The sequence below is a fragment of the Salminus brasiliensis genome, chromosome 11 (assembly GCF_030463535.1).
Source record: "Salminus brasiliensis chromosome 11, fSalBra1.hap2, whole genome shotgun sequence".
Classification (NCBI taxonomy): Eukaryota; Metazoa; Chordata; class Actinopteri; order Characiformes; family Bryconidae; genus Salminus; species Salminus brasiliensis.
Window position 1 is genome coordinate 13961015 of NC_132888.1, and position 23029 is coordinate 13984043.

Here is a 23029-nt window from a genome sequence, read left to right on the forward strand (position 1 = left end):
CATTAAAAGGAGTGTCTATTTCCTTATCTCTCAACTTAATATCCATTCATCCTTCAGTGCTCAACCGGAGCCCACCTGGAATCACTGAGCACAAGGCAGGAATACCCCCTGGACATGGCACTATACCTAAAGGCGATTCCATGCTAACTTCAGTATTTTTAGGGAGGCTGGAGGAAACCAGAGAAAATCCACACGAATATTGGGAGAACACACCAAGCACACAGACAGTGACCAGAGTGAGTATAAAGGCACAACCCGAGGCTACTTACAGCACCAGCATGCTGCCCCACACACTACATTTGAAAAGTATAATTTCAAAACTCATGAATATAAATAAATAAATAACACCTTTCAACACACAAAAAGCTCTTTCTCTGATAATGGCACATAGTGGTGAATTTATCGTCGTATAGCACTGAAAGTTATTGTGTGTGTAAAACCCAATCCCAAAAACTCATTTCACTGGAAAACACAAAATGGTGAAAATGGCATTTAATATATATTTGGAACCAAACGCATCAAAGAAAAAAAATAACCACATGGGACCTCTTTTCAGTTCTGACTGGACTACATCAAATAGCCAGTTCAGTAATTGGTAATTTGCTGAATGCGTGTTTGAAAAAAGAACAAAAAGAACACCTTCTGAAGTCCACAGACTCTGATTGAACCTTTATTAGGGCAAAGACGACTGTAGTGCAGACCTGCAAGCAGGCCAGAACGCATGATTAGTGTTGCTGTCTACAATTTAAGTATCAGTTTGAAGTCAGCTGTGTCCATGCTGGAGCGTTCAGCTTATCAGAGTGCAGTTAAACTGTTCACTGAAAGCCTCGAGTAACACTGGGGTCGCCTCTTCAGTTGTGACATCACGACCAAGCTCTCGACTGAGCGAAGTGACCCCTTTCCCCACAATCCCACAGGGTACAATGTTCTCAAACCAGCTCAAATCGGTGTTGCAGTTCAGAGCCAAACCATGAGACGTCACATATCTCCCGCAGTGGATGCCTGAAAAACATGTCAGCCGTTAACCATTAGAATACTTTCAGTAAACTTAACCTTTCAGGTGTGAAACCATGCAAATTTGGGGAAGAAAGGAATTACCAATCGCACATATCTTGTTATTTTGAACCCAGACACCAGTGTCTGGAGAGGTAGAAGCTTTGATCCCAAATTTGCTGCACGTTTGAATCACTGTCCTTTCCAGTTCACACACATACCACCTCACACTCTTCTTAAAGCAGCCCAGGTTGAGGATGGGATAACAGACCAGTTGCCCTGGCCCATGAAAGGTTATCAGGCCTCCTCGGTTTGTGCGGAAAAAGTCTGCCCCCAGATCTTTCAGTCTCTGCTCCTCTTCAGCAGCGTACTGAGCTCGCCTAATTCCAACAGTGTAAACTGGAGAGTGCTCACAGAGCAGCAAGGTGTTTGGAGTCTGGTTTGAAGAATCGAAATGTTGTCTGATATAATGCTGCTGTATCTGTAGAGCACTGAGGTAAGCAACCTTCCCCAGATTCACAACCCTGACTGGAGTCTTCCCAAGTGACATCTTGACTTTGGAGATTTGGAGGCTCTCAGGTTTGCACGGTCAGACTTGCTGTAAAAATAAAAGTAACATGATATTCAGAACCTGCAGAGGTGAATAGGTTTATACATGTGTGTGTTTTGACTTTCATTCAGGATCAGAATTCATTCCAAAGTTCTTCTGAGATTAAAATGGACAGAGAAAGCATTTTAACAACATTCCTTTTGTAGATACAAACATTAGTATGTATATGTTGATTTTATTTGTGTGTAAATAAACTAATAATTACAATAAAATGACTAATTATCCAAACCTCTGTAGACATATGCTCGAGGTTTTTTCAGAAATCAAAGGCATTATTACGAACCTTTACTTTAGATGCTGGAACATTACTGTGAGCCTTTAATTGCATTTAGAGCATTAGTTGGGTCGGGTATTGATGTTGGATGCTTAGTTCTGGATCACAGACATCACTCCAACTCATCCCAAAGGTGCTTCACTACTCTGGCAATCCCATTTACATTTACATTAATGGCATTTATCTGACGCTCTTATCCAGAGCGACTTACAAGGTAACTCGTATTACAGAGGCGGGCCAATGCAGTGTTAGGAGTCTTGCCCAAGGACTCTTATTGTGCAGCACAGTCGCCCAGACCGGGAATTGAACCCCAGTCCCCCACATGGTGGGGTAGCTCACTGGCTGGTAGTGGTGTTACCTGTTGCTCCACACCAACCACAATCCCAGTCCTAGTGGGCTTTATGCCCTTCTAGCCAACACTTGACACTGGGCATGGTGACCTTGGGTTCATGTGCGGCTGCTCCACAGCGCCTCGTTCTACTATCAGTGCTTATAGACAGTTATATATGCTGTGTGTGCACAACTGACAGACTGTGTTCAGCAGCAGGTGCATCTTAAAACTGAATCCACTCATTAGAATGAGTGTCTACAAAGTTAGGGGCAAATGGTGCACACTGATATATGCTATGTGATTATATATATATATATATATATATATATAGTATGTTAGTAATCTAATAGGCTGTCTGTTTTGTTCTTCAGCTTAATATTCCTATTAAGATCTTCCATTGTCACAGTTTACTCTGGCTGTCATTTTCCACTTCAGACATAACATTCACCAACACATCTAGAGGACGAAGATAATAACCTGCTTCACTTTGAAAAGAAAGTCCTGAATAAAATTAACCAATTTAACTACAGCTCTTTATTCTTAACCTCGGCAGAGTTCAATTCAATATACCTGCTCATAATCAGACGTTGTCTCCTCGGTCTTCACTCTGTAAACATTCATCAGTTTGAGGGGACCGGTAGGCTGCCATGTTGACCCAAGAGCCTAGCAAAAGGCGAGATTCGCAAACGGACGAAACAAATATGTTAGAGTCGGATTCTTCAGATGGCGGAGCTGACAGAGGTGGATACGTTAAAATAATCCTTATCACTGCGTTATAGAAATGTGTTTTAACTGTGATTTAAACAGTATTTCAGTATTACTGTTTTCAGAGTAGGAAAGCGAGGAGATCACCTACAGTTACTGTACTGTCTTCCTTCTGGAATATCTTGGATATTTACCTCTGTGGCTTGTCAGGGATTGTTTGTTCACGCTGCGCCACCTGCTGGCCTGGAGAGTTTTTAACATAATAAATAAAGGCCCAGAACACAAGAGCCAAGAGTAAAACTGAAAGGCCTTCCTGATACAACAACAACACCCATAATAGTAATAATAATAATAATAATAATAATAATAACAATAATAATAATAATAATAATAATAATAATAATAATAATAATAATAATAATAATAATAATAATAATAACAACTCAATATGGGGCAGTGGTGGCTCAGCGGTTAGAGCGCCGGGATATCGATAACAGGGTTGTGGGTTCGATTCCCGGGCTCGGCAAGCTGCCGCTGTTGGGCCCTTGAGCAAGGCCCTTTACCCTCTCTGCTCCCCGGGCGCTGGAGTTGGCTGCCCACCGCTCTGGGTGTGTGTGTGTACTCACTGCCCCTAACACGTGTGTGTGTGTGTGAGTGTGTGTTCACTACCAGATGGGTTAAATGCGGAGGACACATTTCGCTGTACAGTCCACACTGTACAGTGACGAATACGTGCACCTTTTATACCTTTACCAATGTTAGGCTCACTGTTTTTCCAAAGCAGAAGAACATTCTCATTCCAGGCCGTCCCATGACCAGCCCCTTCCCCAAGCAAAGCCCATTAAGACTCTAAATGAAATTATGCACAATCAGACCCATTCATTTCAATCTCAGTTCAATGTAATTTAATTTCTTAGTGAATAGACTCCATTCGGAGTGCTGGAATGTGCTCACATTAGGTTTGCTCCACCTTTTCAGAAGTAAGGATGCAGCTGCTTAGAGATCTTACATTCGAACAGATCTAAAGGAAAGCCAGCAGCAAGGATGATCCATCAAAGAATGATACTGCTGTGTTTTTTCGTCATGATGATTATTGCAGGTAAGTAAGTGTTTATCTTTAAGCCTGGTGATGCTAAAAGTGCATGTCTGGTGTAGCAGCCAGCCATTGATGTTTATCCAAATTTAATGAACTTAAATGTGTCATGTTTGATGATGCATACTTCTGGTGTTTATGAACTATTTTTAATAACATATGTCAGGTTAGGCCACAGTAACAGCATCTCTGATGGATATTGTGTATTAGAAAACAACACTGTGATAAAAATCTGAACGTTGTGTTAAATTACACACTGGAGGTGTAGCAGAACTATGTTGTCCTATGAAGAACCACTTGGTGTGTTAATAACCCTTTTTGTGGAAGTGTTAAAAACTGGATAAGAACCTTTTATTGAGTGTAGGTTCCTTAATCCTTTATAAGGTTCTTCACTCTCACACATCTCTTTAACAAACATGGTGTAGTCTTTAAGGAGGGGGGGTCTATGGCATTGCTTTTGTATTTGTAAGAATGCAGATTTCAGTGTTTTTGGTGTGTGATTTTCTATACTGAATAAAATCAATGTTTCCTGACGACAGATAAAGGAAACGCAGCGGTGGTGTTTCCGTGGGGCTGTACAAACTACAGCGGAGTTTGTCGTCCAGTCTGTCTGCCTGCAGAGCTGCCCTTTGGACCTTTTGGTTGCGCAAAGGGATTTATGTAGGTTTGGATTTTTGCTGCTTTCCCTCATTTAATGCTGAAAATAACCAGTCTGTAGTTTCTATAGCTCAGTCTTGCTGAGGAACATTTTATATGAAACATATATATTTAGATTTCATACAGTTTCCACAATCATACTGTTACATACATCTATTTTGATTTCAGTTGCTGTGTGTCCCATATCATTCTCTGATGACTGGAGTACGTCCCAGATTTGACCATTTCATCATTCCAACACAGCTTTGTGTCCGTCTGCAGCAGGTCGTCTCTATTGTTCAAAGCTGTTATGTAACTCAACTGCGTAATTACATAAGAACATGCTGTTTTCTGTGATTTATTCTACATTCATGGAATGGAAACAAAATCTTTTACTTTCAAATTCAAAATATGGATTAAATAAGGACACTTGTGATGGACACAATCAATAAAATGAAGACAAAATCAAGAAATCTATTTATACTTGATCTGCTTTCATCTACTACTCCTAAAGCAATGTCTTTGGATATGAAAACATAATTCTTTGAACGTATTCATCTGCATCTGTGAACCATAGGTTTCATCTTTAAGCAGTTTTAAAACTAAATAAAGTATAAGCCAGGTTTCGGTCTTGCACACATTAATTTCCATCATATCTGTCATCCAACTGTCATGCAAAAATCTCAAATCTCCAAAACGTCAGCTTGAAGCTTCTAAACTTTCAATGAAAGTCAAAAACAATATTTCGTCTTTCTGGAGCTTTTCCCGAGTCCATTCATCATGCAATTTTGACACAATCTAAACAACAACTGCCAGTTTAATATTATGTCAAAGAGGTAAATGCAGCAAGATATTATACAGTATTAGATTTTTGTGAGACTGTGATGACATGTAGTGGATAGCCTACATAAGAAAACCCTGACTCATTCATTGGCTGAACAAGAAAGGTTGATTGATGTGGCTTTTGATCTTGCATAAAAGCAAACATTCAACATGCTATTTTGTTTCCACAGAAATAAACAGGTGAAAAATAAATAAATAAATAAACTAAGAAGTTGTTCTATCAGTATTATGTCAAAGGAAAATGGTTACTTGACACATATCAATAGTAGTAGAACCCTTTTGGGTGCTTGAAAGAACCATATACAGTAGGTTTCTTTGTATATGAAGAGCAATTTAAGCTTTTGAATGCTTCTTTTAGTTCAGTACAGAACCGTTGTACCAAATAATGCTTAAAGAGCCATCTATTTTAAGGCTGAGTAATAAATTACAGAGAAATCTAATTTACTCAACCTTCTCCATTACTCCAAACTAAGTCAGTCAGTCAAGACATGTCTGGTGTCTGAAGTATGTGTCCTTAGTTTGACACCAGCAGCTTTGCTTTGCAGAGGCGAATGAGAACGGTAGACTGCTGGTAGCCTCCAGCAGCATGATCTAGTGAGATTTAATCAAAACGTTAGTGGCAGTGGTGGACACTTTAAGTGGTACTACAGTTCTTATTAAAAGTCATTGTTCAATCAACAGAACAGACTAAATGAAAAGTTAATGAAAGTGACAGATATTGCAGTGGACACGTGCAAATAAAAAAATATAAACAAACAAACAAACAAAAAGAAATATCACTAGGCATATGAATGGAAAATATAGGTCCAGTGGGATGTTACACTAATGAGAACATTGTGTGTCTTTTAGTTATTTAATTAGAAACATCGTTATTAGAACGTAAAAAACAAAGAAATTATAGCTTTATGTCATTTAAATATTAAAACCTTTGTTTACAGAATATATGAGCTATGGAAATGAATATTCTGCAGTTGCTCAACTGGCCAATCACTAAAGGTTTGTGTGTGCATATTAAATAGCGCTAAGAAATGTGCATTATTTAAGTGCACCTGTAATGCTAACAGACAGTGATTAACATCAACATCCGAGCTCAACATCCGTTTCTGTTATCCTCTGTGATTTGCTCAAGGGCACAAAGGCAGCAGGTAGACCGGACACATGTTGACTCACTGGAAAAAGATTCTCGTGTTACATTAGCACTGGCCTCCGAGCCGCTACCAAATTGTGAACTGTGGCTTTGAGACTGTGTTTGATTGTTTAGTTTAAAAAAAACATACTTTTACCAAGTGTTTAGACATACTAAAATGTCCCAGGCCCACCCTTTTTTTAAGAAGACAATGTATATCTGTAGACTGAACATGATTTAAAGAACTATTCCATCTTTTTAACCCTATTCTCTTTCATTTGCTAGCATTCTGTATTGCCATGGGTGGTCATATCAACACTTTTGCCAATACTTAATAAAAGAATAGAGAACCTGTTGACTCGCACAACGCTAAGGCATCTGTTCATTGGTTTCTATTGGTTTCTATTATATATTTTTTCTGTTTTCTAAGTATAGGGACTAGTTATCTTTGATAACTGTATGCTACAGGTGCTGCAGATAGAGATTAGGAAGAATCATGCTGGAGTATTCCTTTAACCGACATCAAAGCTCTATAATGTGATTCCTTTAGACACAACAAACAGAGCTACTGTCCAGCTGCAAGCTGTGTGAGCACTAATTTAATAAATGACAAAACGCACAGTGAACATTCACCGAATTCCTCCGAGCTCACTTCACAGTAAAGACTCAGAAAGCATATTAATCGAACCCACCCTGACTGCAATATTCACTTAAGCCACTAGATTTGTTCAGGGAGATGGATGAACAGTGTCAGCATTAAAAAGAGTTTTGATAAGCAGCTGACGGTTGAGGTGGTGTTGGGTATATTTTTTGCCAATTACATTATTGTCTTTAACAGCGCAAAAGAGGTAAAGATCAATGCTGGCAGCTATGAGACATCTAAGATTTTTAAAATAACATTCCTTAAAAGTGTAAATATGCCTACTAAATGTAAAAGCCCCATAATAAATAAATAAATGAATACATATTACTGGAACATTCAGAAAACCTGACTGATTGAATGTTCTAGGAACCAAAAGTCATAACATCCAGAAAACATTAGCCAAACATCAATGGTGCCAGGACATTCATTATAGAGGTTAACCTCTGAAATAAATGTCATGGCACCACTTATTTCCATAGTTAATGAAGTCAGACGTTGCTATAAAATCAACTTCTGGCCTATTCCAGAAACAGCTCAGATGATCAAGCTGGTCATCAGGCTATAAGCCAGGTGGGGCCCATGTTTTTATAACCCCTCCCGGTCCCATCACTGACCCTGGTGGGCATCCATATGTGGGGCCAACATGGAATCCGAGGACAAAACTTCCCAGTTGGGCTACTCATACAGGCTGGGTAATCTTTCTGGTGAACCAGGGTGGTCAAAGTGATCATGCCGATTAATCAGTGTGGTCATGGTGGTCAACCAGTTTGGTGATGCAGGGCATCTAGCTACCATGGTCATGACTATTTTCTCCAGCAGTAGTCAAGCAAAGTTTTAAGAGCTAAGGGTAAGAGCTCTATACTCTCCACATATATGGCACTTTTTTGTTTTCTGGGTTGTTTATTAAAGTGTCTGAGAACTCCACAGTCTGTGCCCTCTTCTGCGACTGTATATACAGAACAACGACCAAATGGTCAAGTGTACACTAGTTCATTTACTTATAAAGTTCCCCAAAACATCATTTTTAATCGGATTTAAGACACGAGCACTTGAGAAGAATTGCTCATTTGCTGCACAGTGTACTCCTGTTCTCAGACTCGACCTGGTAAACATAGAAAGTGCAGGGACTGAAAACGGCCATTCGTGTTGACATTCCCTGACTTCACCCCGAATTTCTTTTTCTACCTGTATTCCGGAGCGCCCTGCCTTCCTTTGCAATGATTGGCTACTAGTTCATGCTCTCACTGGTTCCTGCAAAAACGCGGGCTACTACTAGCCAATCGTAGCGCAGAATGCGGCTCATTATTAGCCAATCCCAGTGCGAGGAGGCGGGGTTAGTCGGAATACGGGTGCGGAACAAACAACACCGTCTTGCTCCCCTGATGCAAAAAACTGGGCGGGGATTGTTTTCAAACCCAGCAGTGAGATACCAATGAAAATGGCGGCCACGGGGTGCGCCAAATCCGCCAGTGGACTGGAGCAGAGGAACAAGTCGAGGCTTCACATACCTGTGCGCTCTCTCTCTCTGGAGGAAGCGAGGTGTCCTGTCTGCCTGGAGATACTGCTGGAGCCCGTCACCATGCCGTGCGGACACTCCGTCTGCCTCCACTGTTTCAGGCGGACGGTGGAGTTGAGCACTTTGCGCTGCCCTTTATGCCGGCTGCGAGTGTCCAGCTGGGCCCGTAAACAGTCCCGGGAGAAAAGCCTGGTCAACACCGAGCTGTGGGAGATGGTCCGGCAGAGTTACCCAGAAAGATGCAAGCGGAGAATAGAGCAAAGAGACGAAGGGGCGGCGGGGGAAGGTAATGTAAACAAGCCAAATGGACGCGTTTAAGTTTACTGCTGATGCCAAAAGAGTCCGATGAGGATTTAACGTTACTCTCACTCAGGCCCAGCTAAAGACTCTGTGAACATCTGACAACAGTTCAGTGAAAGGGTTTCGGATAAATGTGTCAGAAAGCCTCTTATATTGGGCACTTTCGACTGTCAGACAACTCTGTGGTGAAGAGGAGCGAACGCTACTGTCGGCCAGTGCGGCGCGACGTCATTTTCCATGTCCTGACGTTGCTAAGAGCGCTGCCGGAGCGGTGGACCAGCGCTGGTAGGCGGTAACCGGTCCCTCAGGGGGGGGGGGGGCTGCTGCTTACCACCGAAAACACAGCTTAGAGACTTAAATCGCCTTATTTCTAATAGTATACACAGTTTAGGTGGGACGCTTAAATTAAACAGTTACACAGTTTATTCTCTCCATTATATTGAGAGGACTATTTATAAAATTGAGAGAATGATTTATTAAATAGAAAGAAATTATGTATTAAATAGAGGGAACGATTTATAAAATTGCTATTTATTTAATTGAAGGAACGATTTATTCAGTGGAGAGAATGATTTATTAAATAGTAGGAACAATTTATGAAATTAAGAAATTTGTTATATTTAAGGATGATTTATAAAATTGAGGGAATTAATTAGAAAATGAAAGAAAGAAAATTATGTATTAAATAAAGGGAACAACATATATAATTTAATTATTTATTATATTGAAGGACAATTTATAAAATTGAAGGAATGGTTTATAAAAATTAAGGAAATTATTTAAATTGAAGGAACAATTTATTAAATTAAGGATGTTCTTTTTTAATTGAAGGAACGAGTTATTTAATTGAATGATTTATTAAATAGAGAGATCAATTTATATAATTGAGAATTATTTATTACACTGAAAGAACGATTTATTAAATTGAGGGAATTATTTTAAAAATCCAGGGACTGGTTAAACCTCTTAAACTCTGAACCTGTGATTCCTGGCTTCGGTCCCCTCACTGTTATAACTTAGGAACAATCAGCCAGTTTGCACTGATTTGCATGTCCTTGCTATTAGTAATCCTTATGGTGTCACAGAGCATAAGTTACATTTCTAAATTAAAATTTTCTTCCTTGATACTTTGGGCGCTCTGTAGCTTACAACCACATCCACCAGAAGGTTGTGACCTCAGCAGAAAACAAGCAAGACTGTGGAGCTCTGTTTCTAAAATCCTGTTATCCAGCTTGTGGCACACATGACAGCCTGCTATCACGTTCCCTCCTAGATTGCATCAACACAAACTGCTGATAAGAACACTGTGTGGTAAATGCACTAGTGCTGGGTGATACTGCTCAAATTTAATATCACAATATGTTGTTTTATTATTATTATTATTATTATCATCTGAACATGTTGTATAAGGTTAATAAACCCATTCTACATGAGTATTGCTACTTTGTACTAAAATGTTGTCTTATAAACCTGAGAGCCTGTTGTGATTGGACTTTTTATTCTTCTCTTAAAATAGTTAATAACATGAACCCCTATATTATGGGCATTATATTATTATCCATCAGATATATCACAAGTAGTGGGGTGTAATTTCTCTCCCACTAACGTGACATATTTCTGAATAAAAGCACATTGATTTGGGTGGGCCATTTATGCATCTGGATTTAATTGGATCCAACATTATCAAGATGTTGCCTCTGCAGTCAACCACAGACCTCAAGTCTTTCTGTAGTCAGCATCATGCACATATTGGGAACTCTGGGTCTATACTGGATGTTTATGACAGAAATTAGAAAATTTTCAGAAAATTGCAGAGATTACACTCTGTGGTAAACACACTTATCTAGGCCTGTTTTATTCTATTAAATTGTCCTTATATCCATGACATAAAATATTATTTTAGCTCAGCAGTAATAGCTGTGGCATGGTTGGATTTGGAGCACTTTTGGATAACACCGTGTGAGGAAGTGTCAGTTTTTAAAAATCTCATTCATTTCTAGCATAGACTCTTCTACTACACCTCTATTATACTATTACACATCCACTATAAAACTATAAAATAAAATTGTGTACCAGGAGTTAGTCAATTTATTTGAACCTGGGTTGGAGATGATAACTAGACACGCTATGATTTTATTGGTTAATATAATTCTTCCATTAAACTGAGAAATGCTGACATGGGCAAATTTCAGTAGGCATTTTGAGGGGGGCTAAAGCAATCAAAGATTAAGGATATTTTTTTTTACCATCCTCATTTCTTTCTTTTGAATTATGACCCAAATGGTGAGACTAAAAACATAAACTGACAAGGCCAGAGAATTTCTTTTTGATTTCAGGTTATTTTACACTGGGAAGCAGCATCTCAGTATAGCATTAGAGAACATATATCACCAAGCGCAAATACCCTCCTCCTAATTTCCTAATGTCTAGAATTATTATTGTTGCAAAAGGAAAAAAAAATCTTAATTGAACTCAACACAAAACACATTAACATTAAATATTTATTCATTTTTGTTACTTCTGAATTTACCTGGTGCTAGTGCATTTAAAGTTTTGTAAATATTAAAATGTAGAGTATTTGATTTGTTGGCTAGATTAGATTGTTGGTTCTAAAGGATAGCTTTAGACTCTTAACCTATAAACACTAGGCATAATTTTAAGGGTTTTTTTTGTTTTTGTTTTTTCTTTTTCGGTTGAAATTATGTCCAGTAGGAGGCATCAGTGTATAAACAGCATATACTGGTGATATTGCAAATGAACCAAAATTTGCCATAACTGTATTTATCATAGTTTTTTTTCCCATGCTGATAGAGCTATCATATCACTGTACTTGCATATTTGAGATGATTAATCAAACCTGTCTTGTCTTCATAGTATACCAACCTCTTACCTCCAGTTTTTAATTGAGCATTTTTCTTATTGTCTAATAATTTGCAGTGCAATTTGTATGTGCTTTCTTAAGCATCTTTGCTTTTTTTAGCCTTAAAATGTAAATCCTTACTATCCCACAAAACTCTTTTATTTATATATATATATATATATATAAAGGCTGACCTATTAAAACGTGAAAAATTTGGAATTCAAGTTTGCTAGTATGTATAATCTGAACTGGTTATTCATTCTGATAACACTGTTTAAATGAGCATGTGCTGTAAATCAGCAAGCCAGCCCTCCTTTGTTTACCTGAGTGGGAGAAACCACACTTATCAATTATGCCCAGCCTTTTTGAGGCAGTGGACTTCTGCAGTAGTTGATGGCTGTGCCAGCAATCCTCCTCCCTGTTATTTTCTATGTTTGGTTTAATATAATTTAATCTGCTTCTCTTTGAATTTGCTTGGATTGCTGACAGTAAACAGTGACATTTTAAAATTTTCTTCTTCTCTCTTACAGATATTTTTCGTTCACCTACGCAAATATTTAAGGCTGGAGAAATGCGTCAGGAGTATGAAAAACAAAAGATTAAGGTCAGTTTCCAAAAGGTAAATGGAAGCATTGTGCCTGGTTGACTCAGCAACCTCTCCCTTAGGTTGGTTACAGTGACAAACTGAAAAGAAATGTATTTTTTTGTGATATCTAGAGAAGTGGTCAACTAAAAACAATCAGAGCAATATTTAGTGGAGCTTTGTAACACATTACAATACATTAGAAGTGTTTGAGGCTCATAATGTGTGTAAACACATTATAAATTTGAGGCTTAGAAAGTGGTGGCCTCAGTGGCTCAGCAGTCTAATGCACTACCACTATGGCCCGGGGTCGCAGATTTGAATTCCAAGCCATGCAATTAGTGGCTGCAGTCAGAAAAGCACAATTGGCCGTGCTCTCTTAAGGTGGGTAGATGGCGCGCTCTCTAGCAGTGCTGGGGAGTTATAAATCGGTGGGTTAATTGGCAGTACCAAATTAGGAGAAAAGGGGGGAAAACATGTAAAATGGCAAACATTATAAAACGCAATATTATTTAGTTAAAACTGGAACTACTTTCAAGTGACTGCCCTCAAGTGTTATTTGAGTATTTTCTTTGACCTTGTGTTGGTTCTAAAGGATAGCTTTAGACTCTTAACCTATAAACACTAGGCATAATTTTAAGGGTTTTTTTTTGTTTTTGTTTTTTCTTTTTCGGTTGAAATTATGTCCAGTAGGAGGCATCAGTGTATAAACAGCATATACTGGTGATATTGCAAATGAACCAAAATTTGCCATAACTGTATTTATCATAGTTTTTTTTTTCCCATGCTGATAGAGCTATCATATCACTGTACTTGCATATTTGAGATGATTAATCAAACCTGTCTTGTCTTCATAGTATACCAACCTCTTACCTCCAGTTTTTAATTGAGCATTTTTCTTATTGTCTAATAATTTGCAGTGCAATTTGTATGTGCTTTCTTAAGCATCTTTGCTTTTTTTAGCCTTAAAATGTAAATCCTTGCTATCCCACAAAACTCTTGTATCTGTATTTTGTTGTAGTTTTTGATATCCTTGTCCTTTTATATTCATTTTTTATATATATAATTTCAGAATTAATGGTAATTTTAATTGTACAAATATATGCTGTTTTTTTTTTTCTTCTCCTGTACAACTGCTGTTTTAGAAATACAAAGTTTTTGCTTTAGTGTTATATCTTATGTCTAAATGTTATGTCTTATATATATATATATTAGTAGGTTTGTAATCTTTTGCTTAATAGAGACAAGGATTCCAAATACCAAATAGAGAAACACCAACATGAAGAATAATACATTATTCATATTATTGTGGACAGCAAAGCACATTTGTCTGTGTTTTAGGATGTCAAAAAGTGGGTAATAGCGTTTAAGTGTGTTAAAATGATTTGATGTGATGGATTGTGTTTCTAGGTGGCTGTGGACGAAGACAATGAGGAGAGGAAGAAAAAAATGCCTCACCATAGAAAAGAGGAATGCGGACTGCTGCATGGTCACGATCCAGTATGTTTCTACTAGGTTTTTTTTCTGCGTCTTTATTTAAAAAGTAGAGATCGGTTCTCTATGTGACTTGCTTTGTTGATTTTCTGTGGGTGCGTTCACACCTACCTTGTTTAGTGCAGACCTATCAAGCTTTTCCTTTAGGGCGTTCTATTTTGACAGTGGGAACACTCCAACCTTACTCTGGTGTACACAAAACAAGAACACTGTGGTCTGCCAAAAATCACTGGATTTATTTACTTTTTTTTTTACATTTAACTCTTTAACAGGGCACATGTTGTTCATGCAGCACTAGCTGCTGCTAATAACAACATATTAGAGTATCTGCAGAAAATAGTTTATTTACATTTACATTTACATTTATGGCATTTAGAAGACGCTCTTATCCAGAGCGACTTACAAAGTGCTTTGCTATTTACCCAAGAAAAAACCTTAGCTAGTTAGAATAGACTAATAATTCAAAAGAAACCTCTAAGCTTAGACATTACTAAACACAATACAATAAGGCGACCATAGTACTCTAATCGTCCAAGTATTCTCGGATGAGGTGGGTCTTCAGTTTGCGTTTAAAGACAGCGAGCGACTCGGCTGTTCGGACACCCAGGGGAAGCTCGTTCCACCACTTGTCTTCCGTGGATTTTGAGGGATGGCGGGTCGAGCCGAGCCGTACTTGAAGCTCGAAGGGCTCTTGGTGCAGACATAGTTAGACAATACTTTAGGATTATTTCTGTTATTCTGGGTGTGCATGTCAACCATTTCTATGTCTGTGTTTTCAGAATTATACGTTTTATCAAGAAGCAATTGTGTCTTAGATTTGTATGCTATTAAAATATGGAAAAAAGTCTGTTGTTTGTTGACGTGTTCTCTATAAAGATCAACAGCTGATTTTTGCATGATTACATTGCATAAAATTTAGCTTAACAAAATCTTGTTAATCTTAAAAGTTTGTCTAAATATCAGCGTTTATAGCGTTTAAATATCTGACCATGGATTTAAAAACTAAAAATGAGAAATCTAATTGCCTTAAGTACTTTTTTTTTATCGTTCAATAATGTGATCACATACATGTGCTTTTTGAGGTATCTTTGCACTTTTAGCTTCAAAATGAAAACCAGTGCAGTTTGTTGATCTCTGGGCTGAACTATAATTACAGCTATAATAACCAGCTACAATTTCTGTATTTTTAACATTTCCATATTGATGCTGTCACACAAAAGCATTTTTGCTCTTTTACAGTTGGATGTAATTTGAATCTGTCAGTTGTCCTTCATTTTGTGTCCTTTATAAATTCCGTGATGAATGGAACACCAAAATTATATCTTCTATTGTTTTCTAATTTAAGGTTTTTCCTTCTATTGTAAAATTGCCAATGGTCTTCAAAATGGGGATAATTTTAAATACATCTAAAATATATAAAATATTTAGAATATGTCACTTGCTACGATTTATTTATTTTTGCAGTGTAACCAGATTCAAACTTTGAATAAGACATCTTGTTTATTTTACAGTGTATTTCTTTGTGTAAGTGTTTGAGTGGTTCAGCCATAGATTACATCTCATGTCTGCACAAGACCAAAGTTTTTTTTCTTCCTTTTTTTCTTTTCTATTTCTTTTCTATTTCTTTTCCCAGTCATTTGGAGTTCTTTCAGACTCTGAGAATGAAGAGCCTATAGGCATGAGGACCAGGCATGTATCTGCATTTGTGCGGAAAACAAGGTTCTCCCCAGCATCCACCAGAAGGTACTGACATTTCACATTTACTTCATAACCAGAAACCTGTTTAAATCCAGTATTCTTTCCAATGGTGTCAAATTTTGGTTTGTGTGCTTTTGTTGTGCATTCAAGTTCTTGTTGTCTTTGTGTAGTTTTCAGAACAGCGTTGTGCAGAGGAGTCGAAGCTGTACTGACTCTGAGGAAGGCAGGGGGAAAAACAGAGCACAATCACACGTTTCTGTACCAGAGAAGGTATGACATGGTGTGTTCAGCTGAGATCAGTTTAGTCCTGTTAAGGTCTCCAAACTCCAAAACTCCTTTGCCTAATCAGGACTGTGATTGACAGTGATGTAGCCAGGGCGTTGTGAACTGCCCACTGACAGCAGATGTTCACAGCAGAAAAGAGGCATTTATGTCTGTGGGAGGAGTATCTAATAAAAAAATGTCCCGGCCCAAAGATTCAAGGAGAGGAAACCAAGCAAAAAATCTGATCTTTGTGTTTATACAGTGGGGGGGGAAAGTATTTAGTCAGTCACCAATTGTGCAAGTTATCCCACTTAAAAAGAGGCCTGTAATTGACATCATAGGACGTCAACTATGAGAGACAAAATGAGAAACAAAATTCAGAAAATCACATTGTCTGATTTTTAAAGAATTTATTTGCAAATAATGGTGGAAAATAAGTATTTGGTCACCTTCAAACAAGCAAGATTTCTGGCGGTCACAGACCTGTAACAACTTCTTTAAGAGGCTTCTCTGTCCTCCACTCATTACCTGTATTAATAGCACCTGTTTGAACTCGTTAACAGTATAAAAGACACCTGCCCACAACCTCAAACAGTCACACGCCAAACTCCACTGGTGAAGACCAAAGAGCTGTCGAAGGACACCAGAAACAAAACTGTAGACCTGCACCAGGCTGGGAAGACTGGCAGCTTGGTGTGAAGAAATCTACTGTGGGAGCAATAATCAGAAAATGGGAGACCTACAAGACCACTACTAATCTCCCTCAATCAGGGGCTCCACGCAAGATCTCAGCCCGTGGGGTCAAAATCATCACAAGAACGGTGAGCAAAAATCCCAGAACCACACGGGGGGACCTAGTGAATGACCTGCAGAAAGCTGGGACCAACGTTACAAAGGCTACCGTCAGTAACACACTACGCCACCAGGGGATCTTGCAGTGCCAGACGTGTTCCCCTGCTTAAGCCAGTACATATCCGGGCGCGTCTGAAGTTTGTTAGAGAGCATTTGGATGTTCTGGAAGAGTATTGGGAGAATGTCTTATGGTCAGATGAAACCAAAGTAGAACTGTTTGGTACAAAACCCAACTCGTTGTGTTTGGAGGAGAGTGAATGCTGAGTTGCATCCAAAGAACACCATACCAACTGTGAAGCATGGGGGTGGCAACATCATGCTTTGGGGCTGTTTCTCTGCGAAGGGACTAGGACGACTGGTCCGTGTACATGAAAGAATGAATGGGGCCATGTATTGTGAGATTTTGAGTGCAAACCTCCTTCCATCAGCAAGGGCATTGAAGATGAAACGTGGCTGGGTCTTTCAGCATGACAATGATCCCAAGCACACTGCCAGGGCAACAAAGGAGTGGCTTCGTAAGAAGCATTTCAAGGTCCTGCAGTGGCCTAGCCAGTCTCCAGATCTCAACCCCATAGAAAACCTTTGGAGGGAGTTGAAAGTCCGTGTTGCCTGCCGACAGCCCCAAAACATCACTGCTCTAGAGGAGATCTGCATGGAGGAATGGGCCAACATACCAGCAACGGTGTGTGCCAACCTTGTGAAGACTTACAGAAAACATTTGATCTCTGTCATTGCCAACAAAGGATATATAACAAAGTATTGAGATGAACTTTTGTTATTGACCAAATACATATTTTCCACCATTATTTGCTAATAAATTCTTTAAAAATCATAGTTGAGGTCTACATATGATGTCAATTACAGACCTCTCTCATCTTTTTAAGTGGGAGAACTTGCACAATTGGTGACTGACTAAATACTTTTTTTCCCCACTGTATAAATAATAGTTACACAGTTGAAAAATGTAATCCTGCTAATTAGGATTACATTTTTAAAGTTTAGCATTTTAAAGTTAAGATTATTGAATATTTTAAGATTCAGATTACTAAAAGTGTGTTTTAGCGATGTGGTGCCATCTACCCACCCAGGAGAAAGCAAGGTCAATTGTGTTCTCTTGGGGTCCTGGCTACAGATGGCTTGCAGCACGATCAGGATTCGAACCGGTAGACCACTTGGGGCTGTAGTATTTGTGATTTTAAACAGATAATGGATCAGAATTTTTTATAAAATCAGTTTGTACTGCTTGCAAACTTCAGATTAGTACATTAATTATCACAGTTTGTTTAGGTCTTAGTTGAGGTCTTCACAGCAAATTAACCATTTTTTTCTGTTAATTGGTCCAGGAATCATTTTTGTTAGGGCATTGAATGTGAATGCCTTTATTGCAATGGTGATGTGGCTGAAGTTTTGTAGGAACTCCTTTCACGTGAAAAGACATGTTTTGGACAGCTCTGACATTTTTCCCCTAGGGTCTTATTTTGTGGGAAATGACACTCTTTCTTTGGGTCGTTCATGTGGAAGGGGAGCTGATTTGGTCCGTAGTCTGACATTTGTGTTTGTAGGGTCTTCTTTCATGTGGAACGACATCTGATTTGGTCACTTTGTTTTTGGTAATGCCTACATTGCAGTGGTGATGTGGAAGGAGTTTTTGTAGCTTTTTGCAACTAAAATGAGTGTTCCCTTTTGTTTTTAGTAAACAAGTTAGATAATGTAACATTCTGGACTTTTTTGGTTTAATTTCAGTTTAATATCTTGTAATATAGCCTGTCTGGCCTCTTGACTGCCATTACAATGATGTGTTAAACCAGTTCCTTCAGAATCAAATAGTTGTTACAGTTGATAAAGCTGATAGTCTTTTTATTCTTTAATTAATACAAAATATAATACATAATGCATATTTTCATTTATACCATAACCCATATCTCTTTGTTCTAGGCTGGTGTCACTCACAGTTTTAATGCTGGAATCCTCCTGTCCTCCGAGAACAGTCGTTCTTTCTCAGCACCCGTTCTCCCACTTGACAAGAAGAATCACTGGCGTGCCATACTGGCCTCTCCTCCTACCTCCCTAGTGCCTCACACTAAACCAGAGAGATCCATCAGCCCAGAGAGCAATGACAGCATCTCGGAAGAGCTGAACCACTTCAAGCCCATCGTCTGCTCCCCGTGCACCCCACCAAAGAGGCTGCCAGATGGGCGTCTAATGGAGCCCACTATTGTCAAGTCCACTCCAAGGAACCTGACCCAAAGTCTCCAGAAAACCACCAGCTATGAAGCCAGCCCCACCATCCTGCAGAAGTGGAAGCAGATTGAGGTAGATCGCCAGTGCATCAAGGTGACATCCAAAGGTACTATCACCAGCCCAGTGGCAGATGATCTAAATGTCAAATCAAGAGCCGGAGAAGAGACAGAGAGCAAGTCCTCTAACTGTGTTTCAGTAGAGAAGGGCTTGCAGGGTCAGCAACTCGCTTGCAATCCAAATGCAGTTGTTCATGGAAAGAAAAAGGAAAAGTTGAGTAATAAGCGACGATTGATTTTTGATCAGTGTGGCAGGGAAGGGGACACACAATCAACAGTAAATGCAGTGCCTGCATTGATAACACTAGAGAGTTGTGACGTTCACAAGTCATATGATGCTGATGAAACACAGGGTGAAGACTTTAGATCACCCCTGAGTGACAGACATTCTGGGGTAAGTCATTATAAGCAGGGTACTGAGGACCTTCAGGATTTGAAGAATGAGCCCACAGTCAAGAGTTGTGTACCCAACAGACCTACCTCAAGAAGGGGAAAGAAGAGGAGCCAGAAAACCAAACATTTAGAATTGACTGGGAAGATAAAAATATCCAGGACAGAGAGCTGTGATCCTTGTGAAACTCAACAAGGTGACAGTGATTTCTACACGGTTGCACGGATGCATCAGGAGAGAAAAGACAGAGAACTGGCACTGAAGCTACAAAGACAGTATGACAAAGAATGCCAGATGATTGAAAGACATAGGACGAGTTCTGATAAATATTCTCTGCGCTCCTGGGCCTCTACGGACACCAGAGCAGTGCGTAATCCGCGCAGGTCAGGAAGAATTTCTGGAAGGCTCAAACACTTTCAGTTGTAAGTCTTAGAATGAGAACAAAAACAAATTGAGCAAGTCTTATGCTATCTGTGGGACAGAGAATTGTGACACATTTTAGTATGAGTTTAGCCTGGGGACAACTATAGCTGTTGTCATTTGTTTTCACCTCACAGTAAATTGCATGTTAAATTTATTTCCCACATAATTGTGCTAAAAATGTTGTTTTATATGATACAGATACAGCAGAAACGTGCTCCCTCAATAGGCAGTTTGCTGAAAGACTTAATTCTTCAAAATGCCCACCACCCCACACCGCTCCCTTAAGGGACTGTTATTTTGATTTATTAAGCTCTTTGAAGAGAAATAGAAAAAATAGCCTATCTTTATGCAATCTTTATGCAACGTATTATTGCTATAAATCTAACCTTATTTTGTTAAAAATCCAGAAAGGCACTAATATGGAAATGCTGTAAATCCAATGTAAATTTAATAGCAGTTAGCTCTTTATTTTTTTTTTTTTTGTATTAAAACATACTTCTTATGTGCTCAGTATGTATGTAGGTATGTATGATGTCAATATTACCAACTTGAATTTCCAGCCAATAGACACAAGTAGTGCTTTCATTTAAAATTGAGATAGCACTATCAAAGCTTTATATACATTACCCAACATTGCCTCATTTAGTAGCTCTTTTAAAAAAAAGTGTTCTGTTGCTTTAAGATTTTTTTTTTTTTTTTTTTTTTTCTGGTTCAGTTTTTAATTCATCGATGTGCAGACTTGACTTCATGTGCATTAAGTCTGCACATGTGACATGCTTCTGTGTTTCTCCTTATCTTCCCCCCCCCTTCCTCTGTTGGAATATTATTCACTACAGACGACTATTAAGTGTATATGAGAAGGGTTTTGTTGTGCTCAGCAATCCTGAATTTTACTGATAAATGAAACACTTGCACTATGTATGAGCAGGCTTGTATACTTGTATACCATACACTTTTTAAAAATAAAGGTGCTACAAAAAGTTATTTGAACCATTTTAAACAGAGAGCCGTTTTGTGAAAGAAAGGTGTGAGTGTGAAGAACCTTCACATTGGTAGAGAATCTTTGCAGCAAGTGAAGCTTCTTCCCACTCTCATTTCTTGTTTACCAGAATCTATGGCGCGCTTTTAAAAAAAAAAAAAAAAAAAAAAAAAAAAAAAAGCTTTGTAGCACCTTCATTTTCCAGAGTGTACCTCACTGTAGAAGATGACTTATAAGACATGACTTAATGATGTCTTATAAATGTGCCAAAATTGCTGATCTTGCCAGTGATTCAAACCTTTTTTTCTGCCTCCCCTCATCATTTCTAATTTCTAATTCTATTTGTACGCTTGGTCTGTCCAAACCGTACCATCCCAGATTTCCAGTCTGTACTGTATAATGGGCTCTAAACAATACTGTTAAGGAAGTTTTGAGTTTCGGATATAGATGCAGATGGGAAGTGAAGGATCAGCCTGGCATGGCTTGACATTGAATGTGTATTGAGAATTTGGTATGTTTGGCCTGTGTGTTAGATTGCATTCAAAGAATGTTGTGTACACTTTGAACATCATGTGAATAATGGGACCAAATGCACCCATTGTTTATTTGTTTAAATCTACAGCCTTTCAAGCCTGCAGTGTGTCATTTTTGAATTACAAGCAAGAAAGAAATGTAGCATATCAAATCAGTACGGAATTCATTGTTTTCTCTCTTTATTTTGTTTGTTTTAATTTTTTTCTGGTTGTACTTAACAAAACCATAAACACATTATTTATCTAAAGAATACAGCATCTGATAAAGCTGTTGCATTACAGGTGTCAAGGTATTCAATGATCCGAATATTGTGGCAGGTTGATGAGTAACGGTAGTTTCAACATTGTTTATTAGATATCCAGCTCAGCTGAAGTTGAAATCTCTTTTTATAATATATTTTCACACGATGATGAGCATCCACTATCCCTTTCATTCAAACTGAAGGAAATGGACTCCTAAAGTCAACCAAGAGACTCTTAATGATCATTTTGTTCATTTCAACAAAGTGAATAAAAGATAAACATTGAATAAAAGACTGTTGGTTGTTGTCATTGTGCATCATAAATCCCCTGGGAACCTAAATCTGAGATTTCTTCCTAATTAAGTTAATCTGGCTCCTCAGGGCCCCCAGTGTAAATGTACAGTGTAAGTACGTCTTTTGAAGATCTTCCCAAGGTCTAATCAATGTCTGCTGTATTTCACCAGTACTGCTGTCCTCACTGTGTGGAATGGGCAGTCCAAAACCGGGGTCAGATTTAGGTCAGCTTACCTCTGACCAATCACAAGGTTTGATTACAGATAACAAAACCTCAGTGAACCCCAAAGATCAGTGAAATCACAACCACAGATCAAAGAAAAAAAAAAGGAACTTTTCTGTCATAAGGCTGTGTGTTGCCATGGTGACATAAACAAATTCTGTTTGTCAGTGATAGAGGGCTGTCAATCAGGCACGTTCATTAGAATATTAAGACCATGCCCAGTCTCTGAGTGGTCTGAGGAGTGCTTTTTTTTTGGTGATTTTTTATGTTTTATCATATTTCTGCTTTGTGTTTTCTATTTACATTTTGCTAAATGCTTCACCAAACACCCAGGTTTTGTATTATACAAAAATATCTATATTTTAAATATGAAAATATATAATGACCATCATACAGATGTCTTTTAATGATTTATTTTTCGCTCTTTCTGGTCATCAGACATCACTGAATCTTAGTTCAAGGTATGTATTTCCCTCAGTCACTCAGCCCAGGATCGTGTCCGTTGCTAAACAAGCTTAAACATGTCAGCACATCAGAAAGGTAGTGCTAGCTAGATGCAGCACACTGTCCACATAAAGGCATATCAAAATACATGATACATAAATATAACATATACAGATAATTACAGTGTGCACCCCTTGGGTTAGGTCATTTTGGGGCTGTAAGCCTTTTCTCTGCAATCATGCCATGGTTGTAAAAGGTAAAAGGTGCAGGTATTTGTCACTGTACAGTGTACACAGTGAAATGTGTCCTCCGCATTTAACCCATCTGTGATGGGTGAACACACACACACACACTAGTGAACTAGAGGCAGTGAGTACACACA

At 38.5% G+C, this 23029-nt stretch overlaps 2 protein-coding genes across 3 annotated transcripts; one reads left to right on the forward strand and one right to left on the reverse strand.

The window, feature by feature from the left end:
- Positions 1-509: 509 nt before the first annotated feature.
- lipt2 (lipoyl(octanoyl) transferase 2) lies at positions 510-9229 on the reverse strand. The gene is made up of 4 exons (XM_072691845.1): positions 8763-9229; positions 2779-2871; positions 1099-1591; positions 510-1002 (listed from the first exon to the last, which is right to left on the reverse strand). Exons 3-4 carry the CDS (start codon positions 1541-1543, stop codon positions 788-790), a joined length of 660 nt encoding a protein of 219 aa, XP_072547946.1. The 5' UTR covers positions 1544-1591; positions 2779-2871; positions 8763-9229; the 3' UTR covers positions 510-787.
- rnf169 (ring finger protein 169) lies at positions 8661-21978 on the forward strand. 2 transcript variants are annotated; one of them, XM_072691844.1, is made up of 6 exons: positions 8661-9056; positions 12461-12534; positions 13924-14013; positions 15641-15750; positions 15876-15975; positions 18757-21978. In XM_072691844.1, exons 1-6 carry the CDS (start codon positions 8687-8689, stop codon positions 19933-19935), a joined length of 1923 nt encoding a protein of 640 aa, XP_072547945.1. In that variant the 5' UTR covers positions 8661-8686; the 3' UTR covers positions 19936-21978. The 2 variants fall into 2 exon arrangements, with proteins under 2 accessions (XP_072547945.1, XP_072547944.1); XM_072691843.1 differs by having other exon boundaries at positions 8682-9056; positions 12461-12549.
- Positions 21979-23029: the final 1051 nt, after the last annotated feature.